The sequence below is a fragment of the Microtus pennsylvanicus genome, chromosome 4 (assembly GCF_037038515.1).
Source record: "Microtus pennsylvanicus isolate mMicPen1 chromosome 4, mMicPen1.hap1, whole genome shotgun sequence".
NCBI lineage: Eukaryota > Metazoa > Chordata > Mammalia > Rodentia > Cricetidae > Microtus > Microtus pennsylvanicus.
Window position 1 is genome coordinate 91,788,404 of NC_134582.1, and position 18,432 is coordinate 91,806,835.

At 40.8% G+C, this 18,432-nt stretch overlaps 1 protein-coding gene across 1 annotated transcript in view; it reads left to right on the plus strand.

Annotated features, from left to right (window-relative positions):
• The window catches only part of LOC142849038 (uncharacterized), a 292,085-nt gene that overhangs the window by 147,574 nt on the left and 126,079 nt on the right, over nucleotides 1–18,432 (plus strand). The window contains exons 19-20 of the mRNA XM_075971155.1: nucleotides 8,032–8,114; nucleotides 15,218–15,330. Of these exons, the coding sequence (XP_075827270.1) occupies nucleotides 8,032–8,114; nucleotides 15,218–15,330 (196 nt within the window). The remainder of the gene's footprint in view (nucleotides 1–8,031; nucleotides 8,115–15,217; nucleotides 15,331–18,432) is intronic.

An 18,432-nucleotide genomic window follows, 5' to 3' on the forward strand; every position in this document is an offset into this window, starting at 1 on the left:
AATTATCAGCCGGTAGCTGGAACTGTATGTACTAGGTCTTCTAATAAAATTCACCATCAAACTAGAGAGAAAAACTGAAGCTACTGCCGGGGGTGCTAGGATCAAGAAACATGAGGTGACTCCTGTGAGCAGAGGCATTGTGTCTGAGTCCTCACAGGGGATCTGTGTCCCTCTAAGCAGACACGGCATTCCAGCTGTGAAACACGGACGTGCCGTTACAGGAGTCTTGCTCCCCTGAGCTGAGACACAGAGCTCGTCTTTCGGAGCAGCTGACAAAACTGGGGGCCTACAGATCAGAGCTGGTAGCAGGGAGGTACCGATATGAAGGCCTTCCCTGCCTGGGGAGGAGAGTTGAACAGGACACAGTCAGACTCAGACTAACTTAGACTTCTGTGTTGCTGACCCGCCGCTTGCTGCAGCTATCGTGGACCTGAAATAGAACAGCAGAAATACTAGGCGGTAACAGGGGGAGGTCAAGTACAGTGGAAGTTATGCTAATAAATCATTGTGAATTGAATAGCCATTTCAAGGCAAGGCACCCAAAGTTTTCATGTTATGAATAAAGGCCTCCTCCTGGAAAGATTACTCCAAATCAGCCCTACATTGTTTTAAACACGCCTATAGACCAGTACTCTCAACCTTTCTAAAGTGGCAGCCCTTTAATACTGTTCCTCATGTCGTGATGACCCCCAACCATAAACACTTGTGTTATTTGCCCGAGGTGAACCACATCATTGAGGTCTGACATAAATAGCAACTGAGGCCATATTTTCCTCCTTTGTCCCAGTTTATTCAATTATCCCTTTCTTTGTAGGTAGAACAAAACTTCATTCCTGAGATAGCTTATCAGAGGTCTGATTAGGGAGTGTGCTGTGGAAAGAAGCAGTTTTGGAATTATAGGCAATGACATGGATGAGCAACCGCGCATACATACAGAGAATCGTCCATGCTCATTGCCACTCTATGCACGATTCCTAGGACCTGGAAATAGCCTAGATGTTCAACTAGCAATGAATGTCTAACAAAAACATGGTGCTGTTGCAACAATAGGATATTATTAGCTGTCTGAGCAAAGCAAATCTATGAAATTTGCACATAAATTGATGGAGCTGGAAACCACAATTCTGTGCGTGGTAACCCACAGTGTAAGGCAAAGCATGAGTGTTTTCTCTGTTTTTGGACATTATATTTGAATTTTGTGATATGTGTATTTCTCCTGGAATACCTAAAAAGGACAGTAGTTAGGTAAGAGACATAGTTGGAGGGGTTTACAGGATGAGGTATCTGAACACAGTAGTTTAAAAGACTAACGGGGTTAATGGAACAGGCAGAGCTAAATTGTGGTGGGAGATGGGAGAAAAGGGAAGAGGGTAGGGTATGGAGAGGGATAACTACCTGGGCAGACCATTTGAAAATGGTCTGTGGAAACTTCCCACTCTAGAGTGTAGAGGCCCAAAAATGTGAGCCCATATTCACCTTATCTGAAGGTCAGAAACTTTGAGGTTGCTCAAAATTGTTAACAGCAACCAGGGCTACACATCCTGACCCAGGATGTGGTTGCTTGGTTCTTTTGACATTAAGATGGCCTATACAGGTAGATGCACTTCACCCTGATAAATGGTCAAGATTGCAAGCATACGCCTGCTCCTTCTTTTGAATTAAGAGGTTTGACCTTGGGAGTGGCTGCTTTCAGGAAACTTGGTCTGAAGTGGGTCATTGCCTAATAAATAGAATGCTAATGAATGGATTAATGGCTTGATGGATCAAAGTGTTGAAGCAATTAACTGTTTGGAGTTGTCCTTTGTACCATGTTAAAGAAGTATTTTGTTGCCTTTTCTCCCTTCCCGCCTCCAATGTATTGGGGTATAAATGTGTATGGAAAATTGAACTCAGGCAATTTCAGTATTCACTGAAACTCCCTTCTGATACTATCCTATGCTTCTGTTTTATTATTTTCACTTGCATCTTCATTCTCTTTACTATTTTTCTGATCCCTATGCCCCTACTCTGGTAACTGGTGTTTGTGTTGAAGCTGATCTCCAACAAATGACAGCCCTATGTGGGGCAGTCACTATCATTAAACACATTAATATCAGTCACTGACAAAGCCCTGCTGGGGCCTGTGGAGTGTCTAACAAGGTATTGTGACATCATAGGACTTGTATCCCAATGTTCACGCCAGACCCTTCTATATGTTACAGTTGTGTAGCTTGGTCCTCTTGTGGGTCTCCTAACATTGGGAACAAGGGCTGTCTCCAACTCTTTTTCTGGCATTTGGGACCCTATTGCTCATACTGGGTCACCTTGCCCTACCTTAATACATGGGAAGTTCTCAGCCTTACTGCAACTTGATATGTTGTGTTTTGTTGAAATCGATGGGAAACCTGTTCTTTCCTGAACAGAAACTGAAGAGGTGTGGATTTGGGGGGGGAGGGAACAGAGGAGTGTCTGGGGAAGACTTGGAAGAGAGGGGGGGGAGAAATTGTGGCTGGGGGGTAAAATAAGCGAATGATTGAATGAGTGAATAAGTAGAACTGCAAAAGGAAAAAAATTGTTGCTACTTCATAACTATAATTTTGCTCCTATTATAAATAATAATATAAATATGTGCTATATAGGATATCTGATATGTGACCCCTGTGAAGGGTCATTCCCCCCCCACACACTGCAAAGGTGTCACAACCCACAGGTTGAGAACCATCATTGCAGATCATTAGCACACAAGTTTTCCTTTGAGATACATTACAGCCAAATTAGGCAGGGCTGAGTAACCTTGTGGATTTTTCACAGACAACAACAATAAACTATAAATTGAAGGCAGAAAAAAAGTTTAAACATGGCAGAAAGTAAATAAGCTGCTTGTTATAAAAAATAATAAAGCCTTTATGGAGAGAGTCCTTAAAGCCTTCACAGAGTCCAGAATCTTGTGCACTATCTCTAAAGAGAACTGTAGTTAACAGACATGCTAGGAAATAGGAAATTATAAACTATACTTATGAGAATGGAAAATATAACTCCAATATGGTTCTGTTATTAAATTTGTTAGAGAATATTATTTAAGAAGTCAATATAAATATATTCAAAAAATTAAGGAAAAAGCAAAGGGAAATTTGTTCTTTACAAATGAATAATTAAGGTATTTTGTCATAGAAAGGAAGTCATAAAAACAAAAAAATAACAACAAACAGCCAGATAACCAAACACAAAACTGAAAATCTAAGGCTTCAATAAGAAATTTATTAGATAAGTTTAACAGTCCATTAGAATGGCAAAAAGAAGAGATTGTGAACTTGGAGCCAGAACAATAGAGATCAACCAGTCTATAATGTAGAAAAGAGAGAGTGGGGAAAAAAGCTAGAGACTGGGAGAACCCTTCAGGTGACAATGCACAGCTGTATCTGTGTATAGTGGAGACATAGGAGGAAAAGAACAGTACAATGGAAGAAAAATGTGCTTTAATAGTATATGAATTGTACTCTGTGTTCTTTTAGAAACTGGGGGAGATGGGGTTGAATCTAGGAGGAGTTGGGTGAAAGGGTGAGGAAGGGAAGATAATAAAAGACAGTATATGAAGTTATCAACGAGTTGATAATAAAAAACTATTTTAAAAATAGTTATTAAAATTCCCATATTTAAAAGAAATCATTCACAATATTGAACATCCTCAGTTAAACTGAAAGCCAGAAGTACAAAATGGAGTCATTTATCGATAACATCATGGCTGCCATGCCAGACATCTAGGATGAAGTGAAAATCCTGGCAGTAAGTAGCAGGAAAAACCCACACATTCTAGAAAGGAAACAGTGCTATCAACAAAATGAAGGACATGAAGTCACAGAGCTTGGGGTAGCATGCATAAAACCCATTCAAGTCCACATCAGAATAAATCCCAGTCACAACCGTAGCCATGGAGTCATTGTCAGTTGTTAGGTGCTGGGAGATGGAGAGACAGCTTTCCCTAAGAGTCTAAATCCTCCTTACCATGCTCTAGTGAAAAACCAAACTTCCAAGAATATTTGGGCAATACAAGTTGAAGGGTTAATTAAAGTTGGTACAAATTTGGGTGGGCTGAGAATGTGGATGGGATAGATAGAATCAACCCAAAATGGAATAGCTTCATCTCCTCCCTACACAGTTCAGGGAATGCTGGAAGAAGAGGTAGAAAGATCTATAAGTGCCAGAGAGTGATGTGGGATGTCCTTCTGTATATGTGTTGCTTTTATTGGTTGATGAATAAAGCTGTTTTGGCCAATGGCTTAGCAGAGTAAAGTCAGGAAGGAAATACAAAAAGAGATATAGAAAGAGAGTAGGCAGAGTCAGGCAGATGCCAGCCAGCCACTGAGGAAAGAAAACATGTAGAAAATGAGGTAATGCCATGGCCACGTAGCAATACATAGACCACTAGAAGTGGGTTGATTTAAATGTAAGAGGTAGCTAGAAATGTGCCTGAGTCATTGGCCAAACAATGTTGTAAACAATATAGATTCTATGTGATTATTCAAGTCTGTTCAGCCAGGAAATGAAAGTTCAGTCTCTGTTTACAAGAGGGGACTGAGAACAGCAAGGAAAGAATTCTTCCAGACATGAACAGAACTGACCTATGTGTATATGAGCACACAGAGATTGTAGAAGCTTGAAGAAGACTTGTACTCAGACAGGGGCCCAGTGCTGAGTGGGGAAAATGGACACAAGCCCCCATCTCGAATGCAGAAACTATCTCCAGCTGATTTTACTTGCAAAATCAAAACTAGTTTTCCCCAATGGAAAGTTCATTATCATCACTTATTCCCTGGTGATGCTTAAGCATGCTTGGGCAGCCCATTTATGGCAGTTCTCCGGTCATTCCTACCCTGGGCAGTCCTAGAAATGTGTGTTATTATCATGCCCAAAATTTCAATCTTCTTTTATGCTGTCTAGCCAGCATTTTTGGGGGGGCCTTCCTCTTCACCTTATTCCATATACTCCTCCAAGCAGTGTTATCTTCAAATATCTGCTGTAGTTCATTATAACATGGCCAAAGTATCTCAATCATTGTTGCTGCATCCTGTAGTTTACGTCCTTCTGTAGATGGAGTTGTTTCTTAATGCCATTGTTGTGCGGCCTATCTTTATGTATGGAATGTTACTGAGTATATAAACCACATCTTTGGTTTTGTTTTTTTGAGACAGGATTTCTCTGTGTAACAGCCCTGGCTTTCCTGGAACTCACTTTGTAGACCAGGCTGGCCTCAAACTCGCTGAGATCCACCTGCCGCTGCCTCCTAAGTGCTGGGATCAAAGTTGTACGCCACCACTGCCTGGCTATAAATCACATTTAAGCGCAGGCCCAGTGCCTAGCAGTAGATGATTAACACAAAATGAACTCGAAGGTATTTTCGTAAACTTTTTGTCTTATATCACTTTATTTGCGGTGTCTGTGTCTAAGTGTGTGTGTGTGTGTGTGTGTATTTGTGTGTGTATTTTACTGTTTTTCTTTTTTGTTTTTATGGTTTTGCACGTGTGTGATTTTTTGTTTTTTGTTTTTTATTTGTCCAAAAGATGTCCTGCATCTATACTTTACAACTTAAGTTGGAAGAGAGGTTCTCAGGGTGAACCTAACCTAAAAAAATGTAGAAAGCTATCTTAGATTGTTGATAGCAAAACAGTCAGAGATTCAAAGCAAGAGAAAAACATGACTTAAGTCTTCATTGATGGGGTCAGGCATTAGGACCACTTGCTGCTCTTCCAGAGGTCTAGGGTTTGGTTGCTAGCACCCATGCCAGCTGCTCACAACCCCCTGTATCTCCATTTCTACAGGGTCAGAGGCCCTCTTTTGGCCTCGGTTGGTATTTTCATTTATGTACATGGACAGGCACACACACAAATGAGATAAAACTTGGGGGAAAAAGATGTATCTTGATGCTATTGACTTAAAAGTAGAAAGAAGCACCTGGAATGTGTGAGACACGGTGGATTCTGTTCACACCAGCAAACCTACAAGGGGTCCCTATAGAACCACAGCCCTTGCTGCTGCATTGATCTTAGCTTTGTGAGGCTTTCAGGGGTAAAACTACAGAGCCAGGCTGTGCCCAGACAGCCAAGCCACACACACACAAAATGTGATTTAATATGTGGGTATCATTTTAAGCCACAAATTTGCAGTAATTTGTTCCAGCAGCAAAAAAATAACATGTCCAGTATTTTAAAAAGTTATATGTAAGTAGAAAACACAGCGTGGGTTCTCAAGTAAGATATAACAGAGGGATTAAATATGTGGGCTTTGAGATTAAATAGAATTGAGATCAAATTTTAGAGTTTTGACTAATTTGCTTTTGATTCAAAGGAAATTATTTAATCTAAATCTCAATTTCTGAATCTGTCAGGTCTGTCAAATCTGTAGAATTGTATAATGATAATAATTTAAAAGTTTGGTGTGTGTGTGCAAGCAATAGTAACCAACACAATTCAAATGGGGTTCTTAAAAACACTAAAAAAACAAAAAAGCAAAATGTCTTCTATTAAATGTTTCCTGTGCAAACTATATGGTGAGAATGCAAGTTATAAATTTTAGAATAGTAATACCTAAAACTAATAAACATGTTGTTTCCCACATCTTTCTCTTCTCTTCACTCTGTAACTTGATTTTGACCATATTAACTTTGCTGTTAAGAAATTTGTTTTTAGAATTCCAGTAAAGAAACTTGTCCAAGGGTTTATGTGATCTTATCTCAGTATTTAGAATGTCAGTATCTAGAAAGGGTACCTAGTAGATCTCACTTTTTCTGGGTATGTATATAGCTGGGCGTAATCTACCAGGGTGGGGTCAAAAATGTCGTGAAACAATCTTCCCCTATAAGGAACCACGAACAGGCATGTGAGCCTGGTTGGATTGCCCCTGAAGGATAAAACGTTCCCAAAGTATGTAGCCATGTCCTAGAAATTTGACACTATTGATTCCATATTTTAAAACACTGGTGAGAGCAACCCCAAATGGCAGGTGATGGCAGAATTCAACTCTTGTAGGTAAAGGGTAGGGTGAGAATCAAGGCTTGAGCCTTAATCCTGTCTTCTTGTGGATCACACTATTACTTATTGAACTATCAACCTCCACAAAGCTATTGCTGTTCCAAGGTACTCCAAGCTCTAGAAGCTTCTAGAGTAGGATATTTGTTATAAGATCCTCATTGGCACAGGGATTTGCTGAAGTAGATGTCATGGATGATAGAACATTGTAGTTAAACTTGCTTTGGGGATAGTTTTATTATTTATTGATAATTACTTGTTTTTAGCTTTAAAAGATCTGCTGAGAAAGCACCCGAAGTCAATCGTTGCTAGACACTATTAGCAAAACAAAGATAAACTAAACACATTGTTTATAAGGGCTTTGTAGTGTAGAACAGTGTTCTTGACTGGCCATACTTTGTCCCTCAGGAGGTGTTTTGGCAATGTCTGGGGTTGCTCCTGGTTGTCACAGTGGAAGGGGATGGAATGAGAACATAGACGACATTTCTAGAATCCAGTGAGTAGAAGCCAGGGATGCCACTAACAAAGCTTAAGACAGCCCCCCCCCCCTGCTGTAAAGCCTTATCAGTCCAATCTATCAATACTATGGAGGCTCAGAACCCATCACACTGAGTGAGCCATTTAGGATGTGAGAAAAGTGCATTAGGGAAGATGCACTGGGTGCAGCATTTCCTGGTAGAGCACTGAGAAGAGGGTAGAGAAAATGATTTAGAAATGCCGTCCCAGAGATGAACCTGAGGATGGAGAATCCTCCCCTGACGAAGGTAGGGAAGCAGCTCGGAGACACCTGTACTTGTAAGGTCAACTCACATTGTGTGACTTACGAGTCAGCCCTACTTTAAGTTCATACAGCAACTGACTTGAAGCCAGGGATATGGATCTGCATGGCACCTCCTTTGAAAGGTCCCTTTTAGCTCCAACGTATCAGGCTTTATATAAGCTCTTGTATACTGGTGGTGTGAGATTACATCGCCTCTGAAGTGAGAATCTCTATAATATATTTTTCCCACTTTTTTGTTCTTAACTCTAGGGGACATTTCTAATAAAACGGATCCCTGCCCTAGGGACTGCCATCTCAGCCTCTTCAAAGAAATCCATGACTTACGTGCTAAGGTAAGAAGACATGTGCTAGCAGAGACCATGAAAACAGCAACCACTGGTTATTAGCTCTGATTCCTCAAAATGTATTTCCAGGTCAAAAGTAATTTGTTCTTCAAAGCAGGTTTTGAAGTGCAGGGCATGCTAATGTGGCTAAAGTCTGATGAATCTACAGAGCCAATAAATTTTTATTACATCCGATTCAGCCTTCTCTAAGTATTGGGAAGTCTAGTTTAAGTTATTCTGTCTGGGTGACATTCCGTCTTGAGAAGACAATTAGGAAATGTGTTGTTTGTGTGGTGTTTCAGGGACTTACTTGGCATGTGCTGCTGGGAAGTGTGTGTATAAGGCTAGCTCATATTTTATTAATTTGTTTATTGTATGAAGTGCCGGAGCCATATGGAACATGGGATCAAATACATGCTAACCTATCATTGTGCTATCCTCTCAGACCTAAACAACCACAAAATAAAAAGCCCAACAACTCAATAAACTAATTTAAATTAGGTACCCTGGGTTTCCAAAATATTGACCAAGATATCTTTACTGGTATTAGGAATCTAGTTTTTAGACTAAAATGTCAAAAATTTATTTTTACATAGACTGTGTGGTTTAGGCCATAATTCAGCAAATTTGGTGAGAAAGTTAAAGTCGCTGGACATGGTGACCTACGCCTGTAATCTCAGGACTCAGGAGGCAGAGTATGGAAGATCACTAGTCTAAAGTCAGCCTGGGGAGAATATGGCAGAAAAATAGAGAGAGACGGTGGGGGGAGGAATGAGGTGAGGGGAGGGCAGGAGGAAATTCAAATAAAAAGATTCCTTCCTTGTCTTGTCATTTGTCTAAAACTGTTCTGAATTATCTTAATTACCGTGATTCTCTACTTTGCATCTAATTAAATCTGTTCATGATGGGGGCTTCCCATCAACAGTGGGCCAAATGTCTAATGGTCACACTGTAAGAGCTGATTATTGGCGATTACGTGGCCATCTTAGTTGGAGGAAGGACAGCACAGATATAGTTCACACAATGTTGAAATTGCCTGCAGATGCATATCTTTGACTATGTTCGCCCCATTAATAGCAGCATGATGGAGGGGCCAGTGAGGTGGTCCAGTGGCCAAAACTCCTGGCCATGCAAGCCTGGTGTCCTAGATCTAATCTCCAGAGCCCACATAAAGTTAGAAAGAAAGAGCTGACTTCACAAAGATGTGCTCAGACTTCCAGATACGCACCACAGCACACGTTATCCCGCCAACCACACACACAAACACAGTAATACTAAACAAAAAAAATGTTTAAAAGATAAGGTTAAGTGATAGTTCTATTGAAACAATTTTGCGGCCTGTTCTAAAGACTAGTTTGAATGTCACATTTGCTTTCTTTCATCTATAAATAACAGGTCACCATTTGGCCATATAGGTGGCAGATTTTAATATCCATATGGTCAATTTCAATACTTAAAATTGTGGTAGTTTTTCTGCTGTGGCCTGTGTTGTCAGGGATCTGCTGCCATTGCTAGACCAGTAAAGGTTTTCAGTTCTCACGCACATAATGACAAACCTGGAGATCCATCCTCATCATGATTCCTGCTCTAAAAGTGAGAAAATGAAACATCACAGAAGGGAATTAGCCAGAATGACATGAATGCAGCAAGACTGACTGAAACTGTGCTCTGAAGCCGGACTGCCTGGCTCTAGAACCTGTTTGTATTGATTCAATATTGATCCGATGATGCTTAGGAAAAGCGATGTGTATCCCTTTCTCCTTTTAATTAGATACATATTTTCTGCTCCCCAGCTTTGATTGATTTTAATGAGGGACAGTTGTTGGGGGGATGTCTCTGACCTGCTGGGACACCATGGGTCTGACATCAACCTTTTAACACCTTTCCTAAGGTTCTCATACTTAGTGCTAACAGTAAACTTCGCAATTGGGAGAAAGTAGGAAAGATGGACACAAATATATTCACTATAAAAACTCCAAAATTTTTCTGTGTTTTCTGAGTTTGCATATTTAATTAAGCAGTTCCTTCCTTCCTTCCTTCCTTCCTTCCTTCCTTCCTTCCTTCCTTCCTTCCTTCTTTGCTTCCTCCCTCCCTTCGTCTCTCCCCCCTCACTTCCTTCCTCCTCTCCCTCCTTCCTTCTTCCCTTCTTTCTTTTATTTCTTCCTTCCTTTCCTTTTCTCTTTCCTGTCTCTCCCTCTTTCCTTGTTCCTTCGGTAGTAGGAAGCAAGGCTAGGACCTTGCTCCCAGCAGATCAGCATTGTACTGTTCAGCTCTGTGCTACTCGGCTCTACCTCCAATCCTTTCTCATACTTTGTTTGTGAACAAGTCCTTCCTAAGTTACCAAGACAGCCTTCAAATTTACAATCCTCCTGCCTCAACCTCTCAAGCAGTTGTGATTATACCATTGTGGTACTATGGCTATCATCATTTTACTTTCGATACTATATTTCATGAACTGTCAGTCAGTTGTTTGGGACAGTAAGTTCTTTCCTGGGGGTCATGGACTATTGTCTAAACACTGAATTAGACCCCGGGCATGATGGGAATACTCTCAGCCATCACAGAGCTGTATGAAGACGGATTTTGAAACATGCTCAAGTGGCAAGCTGCTGAGTGTTGGAAGCAAGGACAGATATCCCAGTTCCTAGACAGAGACACAACATCCTCTTCACAATGAACTGTTAGTCGGACACACCGAACTCCTACGTAGGCCTGTGGCCTGCATCTTCATATAGTATCTGGAATTACAATTGGTGCTCACTAAGTAACTGTAGCAGATAAGGCTCACTTTGGGAAGGCCAGTATTGGTTCTTCAAATAGCAAAGACCAGAGAACCATCTGAATTTGACTGACACATGGGTATGGATTTGAAAAGGAGAAGCTACATGGTTTTAAGATTTAGGCTGAGAATTTGAATCTATGTTTAATATATATATATATATATATATATATATATATATATATATATGCGGTGGTGGTAATAGCAACAAGGACAGAAACAACGGCATGTCATGTTAATTTGCTTTGATTCCTGTGTGCACCTGGCATTTGTTGTTATTCATGGCTTGCAATTCTATGATCTTAATAACTCAGGCCTCTTAGTGTCAAATCTTCCTCTCTTGCTGTCTTAAAAAAAAAAAAAAAACCTGCTCTGGCTGGCACCGAAGTTTCCCCAGGTCTCCTCTGATCCTTCCAGGGCAGTTCAAAAGCGTAGTAATCCTCAGGATTCAGCCTTCAGACCCCATTTCCGCTTTCGGAGGCCACCTCTTTTGATGAGAACAACCCCTGTGCTCCTCATCTGGCAGGTGAGCACTCTTCCTGACAGACCATGCTCAAAGCCCCTGCAATGGGTCAGGAAAGCTGGACTTCTGCACAGTGGAGCTTCACTGGGCCGACATAGCAAGGCTGCTCTCCCCTACCCTGTCCCTGGCCTTTCAAATGCCAGCTCTCTTTCCAGTGGAATCCCTATGATCTCATCCTTGTCTTTAAGCCAAGGGGTTTAGGGAAAGAACTATGATCAAGGGGCAAAAACATCTGAACAAGAATACAGGAATACAGGAACTTTGCATTTTGTTTTTTATGGACTTAACAAATAGATACAGAGTTCAGAGCTTAGATGACCTTGGAGCGTAGATTTTGCCTGACTTCTAGCTTCTTGAACTCCTATGATAAATGCACCAGAAAGGGGGCTAAACACCCACCTGATCACTTATGCCATATATCATACATGCAGATTCTGTTAACGTTAATATTCTAAAACACCGGAGGGGCTGAAGGGATGGCTCAAGGGTAAAAAGTGCATACTGCTCTTGCAAAAGATCGAAGTTCCCTTCCTAGCACCTGCATCAGGTGGCTTACAACTGCCTGTGATTCCAGCTCCAGGGATCCGGCAAACCTCTTCTCCGTGGACATCTGCACTCAAGTTTGCTCATACTCACACGCAGACACACACATTTAGACATAATTAAAAATGAAATGAAATAAAAAAGGAAGACATTTGAGGACTACTGCTTTATTTCTAAGAAGAATTACATAAATAAAAATTATACATATTATATTATACATAATAAAATATATGATACAGCACCTAAGATATAAATATACAGTGTGATATATAATATTTAAAATATATTTATTACTTTATGTATGCATACTTACCTCTATGATTTATGCTTACAAAGAGAGTCATATACATATAATTATGCATAAGTCTGAGTTGCCTTTAATTAAACCGGATCTGATCTGTGTAAGACAAATAGTATCTCTATTAAAAGCCTTCTCTTCATACTCTGTACTCAGTAAGCATTGAGTGGACATGTATGTGTATCTTCTCTAGTCTGCTTTGATTCTTACTGTAGCCATAGTATTATGCATTTAGCTTTCCAAAACCTCTCAAGACGTCTGTCCCTCCCTTTATACTACAGATGAGAGAGTGGTCTCTCAGCCCTTCCTAACCAAGGCTGGCTCTAAAGAGCAAGCCTCATCAACCAAATATTTAGTCTATTGAGGTGAAATCAGAATTGGAGTTTTATAAATCTATCTTCAAATATTTGCTTTTAATTTCTGTAGCGTGTCAGGATATGAACAGCCACACATAAGATATCTATACTGCGGCATTCTAGAACAGATTGCGTACTGGTTTCTTTTCTGAAGTACAGCTAGTAATGCTTTTAAGGAACTACTTTAGGAAAACCCACCTCATGTTTCCAGTCTGTAAGGACAATGTTCCTCTACTTCACAGGCCAGATAGGACTTAAATCTGCAATGGACCGGAGAACTTCCACTGTCTCTTAAGAGCTGACACTACTGTAGTTGAAGCCTTATCATCTATAGAGTCAACATCAAAAGTCATGCTTAGATGACTCCTGAGAGTGTTAGATGCCATGGCACTTGCGTACAGACCCAGGTTCTCAACTGGGCTTCCTCTACATGTGTTTACATTTTCTAAGAATAAAACTCTTGTGTTGTTTGCGGAGGGGGCACTTATTGCTTTGGTCATGAATGAGTTTCCATGATTTCGTATTTTTCAAAAATCAGTGTGAGGTATTTTTAGTGTATAGATTTAAATATTTATTTTTAAAAGAAAATATAAAGGGCTCGGGAAATTTTTGAGCTTTGGAATGTATTCATATCTTTCTTTATGACTTAAAAGCAGGAGGCTTGTTCATGTTGCTGGATGTAATATGAGTAAATGACCTAATAACCGTTTCTTGAGCATCTAGTGTGTTCTTATTGCTGGGCTAGGTTCTGTGAAAGAGCCAATGGGATACACTGAATCTTATGTTTATCAGAAGATTAGATGAAAAAACAGGACAGATATCCATCGGTTAACCAAGTAGAAAGCAATGCAATGGTTCCCTAGCATAAAACACTTGCATTATTTTGTAGATAAAACTGGTGAGTGTGTAAGCCGAATTAAGAGACTAGATCTTGCCATCCATTTTAGCTTTTTTTTACTTTTACTTATTAATTTTATATATCAGAGTCTCTCCTGCATGTATGTCTTTGCTCTATGTGCATGCCTGCGACCCTGGGATACCTTAGGACTAGGGTCATGGATGCTTATGAGTTGTCATGTGGGTGCTGGGAATCAAATCCAGGTCCTCTAGAAGAACAGTCAGTGCTCTTAACCACTGCATCATCTCTCCTTGCCCCGTTTCAACTTTCTATCTGGGAAGATATAATAAAACAAGAAACTCATAAAGAAGTGGGATCAACTTATAATTTAAATGGCTACAAAGACATATGGGACAATTCAAAAGTCTCATAGTTTTCTCAAGAATTTTGACACTCTTCAATTTCCTCAGGAATGGGGTAATTAAGAACACCAGTGTGAATAATCTGATCAGAAATATTTTTGTTGTTTTAAGAGCTCTAAAGGCTAAGGAAGATAAAAAGGACCACAATAAAAAGTATTTCACATTCATGCTGTCATAACTGGATTTTGTTCTTAAACTAATCAAACCAATCAGTTCCATATAAAAGGAATAAGCCCTGTTGGGTTCACTAGGGATTTGATGACACATTGACTCCACCTGGGTTTCCACGGTTTTCCTGGTCTCTGCAACCTGCCAACCCCAAGTCGAACTCTGCAATTGCAAAATAAACTCTTGAGCTATGCTGACACTTAGATCAGCTGAGATCAAGGAATTTCAAGAAACCGGTCCCTAACAAATGACAACCGAAAGCCGGTAGAGGAAGACAAAGGGTTTTAAGGCCACTGCTAGGAATGTGACACCCAGTGTTCTGTTCTAGGCTCATGTTCTTCATACTACCTTTTGTGACTAGCATTTGTACTAAAATCTTCCAGGAGACTCCCGTACAAAAAACAGGTAAAACTTGAGGTGATTCCGTGGAAAAGGAAGACAGGCCCCTTGCTGGGTTAGCTGTTCCCCACCCCACTTCTACCATCACAGGACTCCCAGATTGAATGACTGGTTTCTTAGACCCAACGTCATGTTGCATGTTTTTTCCAAATTCTAAAAAATTTTCTTCATAGACATTGTACTGTAAGGTTACAAGAGTTGTAGGTTTTAGCACGCAGAGGTTAAAGGAGGCAAAGCTAGTATGTAATGGCCTGATAAGATAGAGCAGAAGTGGGCAGAATCTTAAGAACTCATCAAGTCCTCCTGTCCTGTTTTAGGAAACCAGCTACCTCCCTTTCTTGTCTATAGACTGGCCACACAAATCTCCTTTTAAACTCCTTTTGTGAAGAGCTGATACAAGGCACATTCCTGCATTAACTTAGAGCCAGAATTCTGATGGCGTGAAATAGTGTGATCACGGTTAGTTTGCCTTGTGGTTGTCAGTTGTAACAAAAATTACGGGTACCATTCAGTGTGCTTTAACACAGTGAACCCTCCATGCTCTTGCCTTTGGGCAGTGAAGAGTTTGGTGAGAGAATAATGGGACAAAGCAGGAAGGATCACTGACTTGTTTGGTAATTGGTGATTCTACGGGTCATCCTGGAAAAGACATCCCTGAATCTAGGTGAACATACCATAAACTATTAATAAAATACTTTCTCTCTCTCTCTCTCTCTCTCTCTCTCTCTCTCTCTCTCTCTCTCTCTCTCTCTCTCTCTTTCTCTCTTGATTGATTCTCCTAATAAGGGTGACCATTCTGTGAAGGAAAGATCTACTGTGTGGAGACCCAGAGAGCCTGAAGATTTCTCAGGGGATATATCTTACCTGGAGGAATTGGGGAAACATCGACTTTCAGTTTGGTGAGTGACTTATTTTGCCTTTTTAATTTTTTTTTATTTAATTCATTGACTCCAACAAATCTCTCTTTGCCTTATTCTCGTTATTTATTCAGTCAACAAAATCGATTATGTATTCATTGTAGACTATAACATATCTACCTTGGCCTAGAGATGTTCACAGTCCAATGATAGATATGGATGTGTACATTAGTACGTTATGATTTATGACTTTTTAAACAAAATTCACAAATACCACAGAGAAGAGATGAAGACAAGATTCCTGAGAAAGCTGGAGTTAAGGCGTAAAGAGGAGCCTGCAATAGGGAAATGACAGCAATATGGTGGCAGCAGGAATGGAGGACTGAACGGGGATGTGGCTGGATGTATATCCTGGAAGCCTCAGGCGGCCGTAACTATTTCTGTTACCTCTAACTTCTCTCATGCTTGTGGCTGTTTGTGTATAAACACATGTACCACATGAAACAAGGTGGGACTGTCTTAGGAGTGGAGGCTCTAGAGGGAGTAGACACAGGGCTTCCTAGTGATGTCCTCATCTAAGAACCATGACGACAGTGTGACAGAGACAGTGAACTTGGGAAAAAGGACAGGAGAAACAGTCAAGGTTGTCTGTTCCCACCCTGCTTCTCTGCTCCGAGGTCCTTTCCTGAAACAGCTTTCCCATCAGGCAGTTTGTCTGCTCTATGGTTTACTTATCAAAGTTCACCCTCCCTCTTCCACCCAGAGCTACAGGCTTGAGGACACAACATTAACTTAATTCTCATTATCCAGTCATAAGTTCTGTAATTCTTACTGTCCTTTGTTTGACTTTAGAGACCTAACCACATTTACCCATGCTTCCTAAAAACAGCAAGACTATGTCTCCAGGCTTAAGAGTACATTGCTTTCTGTATGGAGGCACTAATTCCCATTGTAGAGTCTGTGCTTTCGGAATGAGTGTGGGTCATCACCTCTGTATATTCACACTCTTAATTTTCCTTCCTGCAACCTTTGTACAAGTGCTAGTCACCATATAACTTATAGTCAGCATGTCTGAAAAATTTAGCACCAAGCTTTGCTGATAGATCAAGATGTAGTTAGACAGCTGAACTTGGAGAAACTCTCTCTCTCCCTCTCTCTCTCTCCTTCCTTCTTTCCTTCCTTCCTTTCTTTTTTCTTTCTTTTCTTTCTTCTTGATTTATTTGTTCCTTCCTTCCTTTCTTTCTTCTTTTCTTCCTCCCTATCTCCCTCCCTCCTTCCTTTGTTTCTTTCTTTCTTGTTTGTTTTTCAAGACAGAGTTTCTCTGTGTAACCACGCTGGTTGTCCTGGAACTAGCTCTTGTAGACCAGACTGACCTCAAACTCACAAAGATTTGCCTGTCTCTGCTTGAGAGTCCTGGTATTAAAGGTGTGCCTCACCACTGCCCGACAGAGAAACACTTTCTTAGGTAGCTCCGTTTGAATAGCATACCCCTGCAGCGCTCCCTCTTTTCTTACTTTGTTTTCAAAAGAAAACCTTTTAAGCATGTTTCCATTTTTACACACTGCAGCTTTGTATGAGCATGGTTTTAGCCTCAAATTACCTTTGCTCTATTCTCGTGGTAAAAATCAGTTTCTGCTTGATGATGCTAGTTTCTAAGAATTACAGAGGCAAAATTTACATTTGCTTTTTATGTAACTTTAATTTCCTTTTTATTCCTTTCTTATCTGAACTCCTCAGAACTACTCACATGTCTCTGAGCTACTTTGAGCTCACTGTAAATTTGACTGAAAGCAGAAAGCAGTAACCCTGCCACACCCTTAGTGGTATGCTGTCTTGAAATTTCCTCTGGCCTATATATTACTCTATTATCTTTTAATTCAGCTTCACTCAAATGTCCAGAACAAGGGCAAGGCATATAGCTAGAATCTTTGCCAGAGTGTAACATGAATTACCTGAAATCGCATTCCTGGTAGAATCCTTGCTCGCATCTGAACAAGTCCACTCTTTATTGTCTGCTTCTCTCTCAGCTTTCTAGACTTCCACACTTTTACCAGAAGAGTGCATTAAGCTCCAGTGCTTCCCTAGCCAGGGGATCTCAATGCTTCCAATATGTCTTCCATACTGTTTCTGAACGCCTACAGAGGACAGGATCAGATGTGCCCCTGCAGGAGTCCCACTTCTTGGCATCAGTTTTCAGCATCTGATTCCTTCCTTTTGCTGTGACAAAATATCTGATGGAAGAGATAGGGGGAACAGTTCGTCTTGCTTCATGCACCACGATCAGTGAGATATGGGCACATAATTAAAAATACTATCTCACTGTCCAAAATAAGTTACAGGGGCAGCCAGGAGGGGTGAGGACTATACTTCCTGATGCAAGAACTGGAAAGGGGTCTTTGCAAGGGAGCCGGCTGGCAAGGAAGACACCGTGCAGCTGTCTTGAAGACTTGATCTAACGCATTTGGTTTTACTGATTCCTAGATGGGAAGCCCCTGTCATGGGGATCAGTAGTTGTTTCTAGATGAGCTCTGCAGATAGATCAGCCTGGGTATGAAATCCGGTTCTGCCCCACTGTGGATGCTTAGACAGTTGTGTTTAGCCCTTCGGTAGCTGTTTTCTTTTTATTGAGCACATCTGATAACTTGCCTCTACGGGCCTTTGGTTACTGTGAGAGTTGAATGATAATCTACACGAAGACTGAAAGATATAGATTCTTAACACGGGAAAGTATTGTCAGAAGCATTTCACAGAAAAACCCCATCTGAAAGTTAAATTAGAAGACTGTTATGCTTAATGCTTGGTCCCTAGCTTGTGGGTGTCTAGAGGCGGGGTGGTGGAACCTTAGAAGGTAGGACCATTGGAGGGGAATTAGGTCTCTAGCTGTATGCCCTAGAAGGCAAGGTTTGGACCAAGGCTCTTGCTTGTCCCTTTTTGGATTCTAGTTGTCATGAGGTCAGGGGCCACATGATCTGCCCTCTGTCATGAAATCCTGCACTGACACAGTCCCGAAACAAGAGCCCCACAGAACCGTGAAGTGTAAGCTTTGAAGCCATAAGCCCAGACAACCCTCTCCTCTATTAAGATTGTTATCTTAGGTGGTTTGTCACTGTGACCAAACACTGACTAATACAAGGGCGTAGGTTA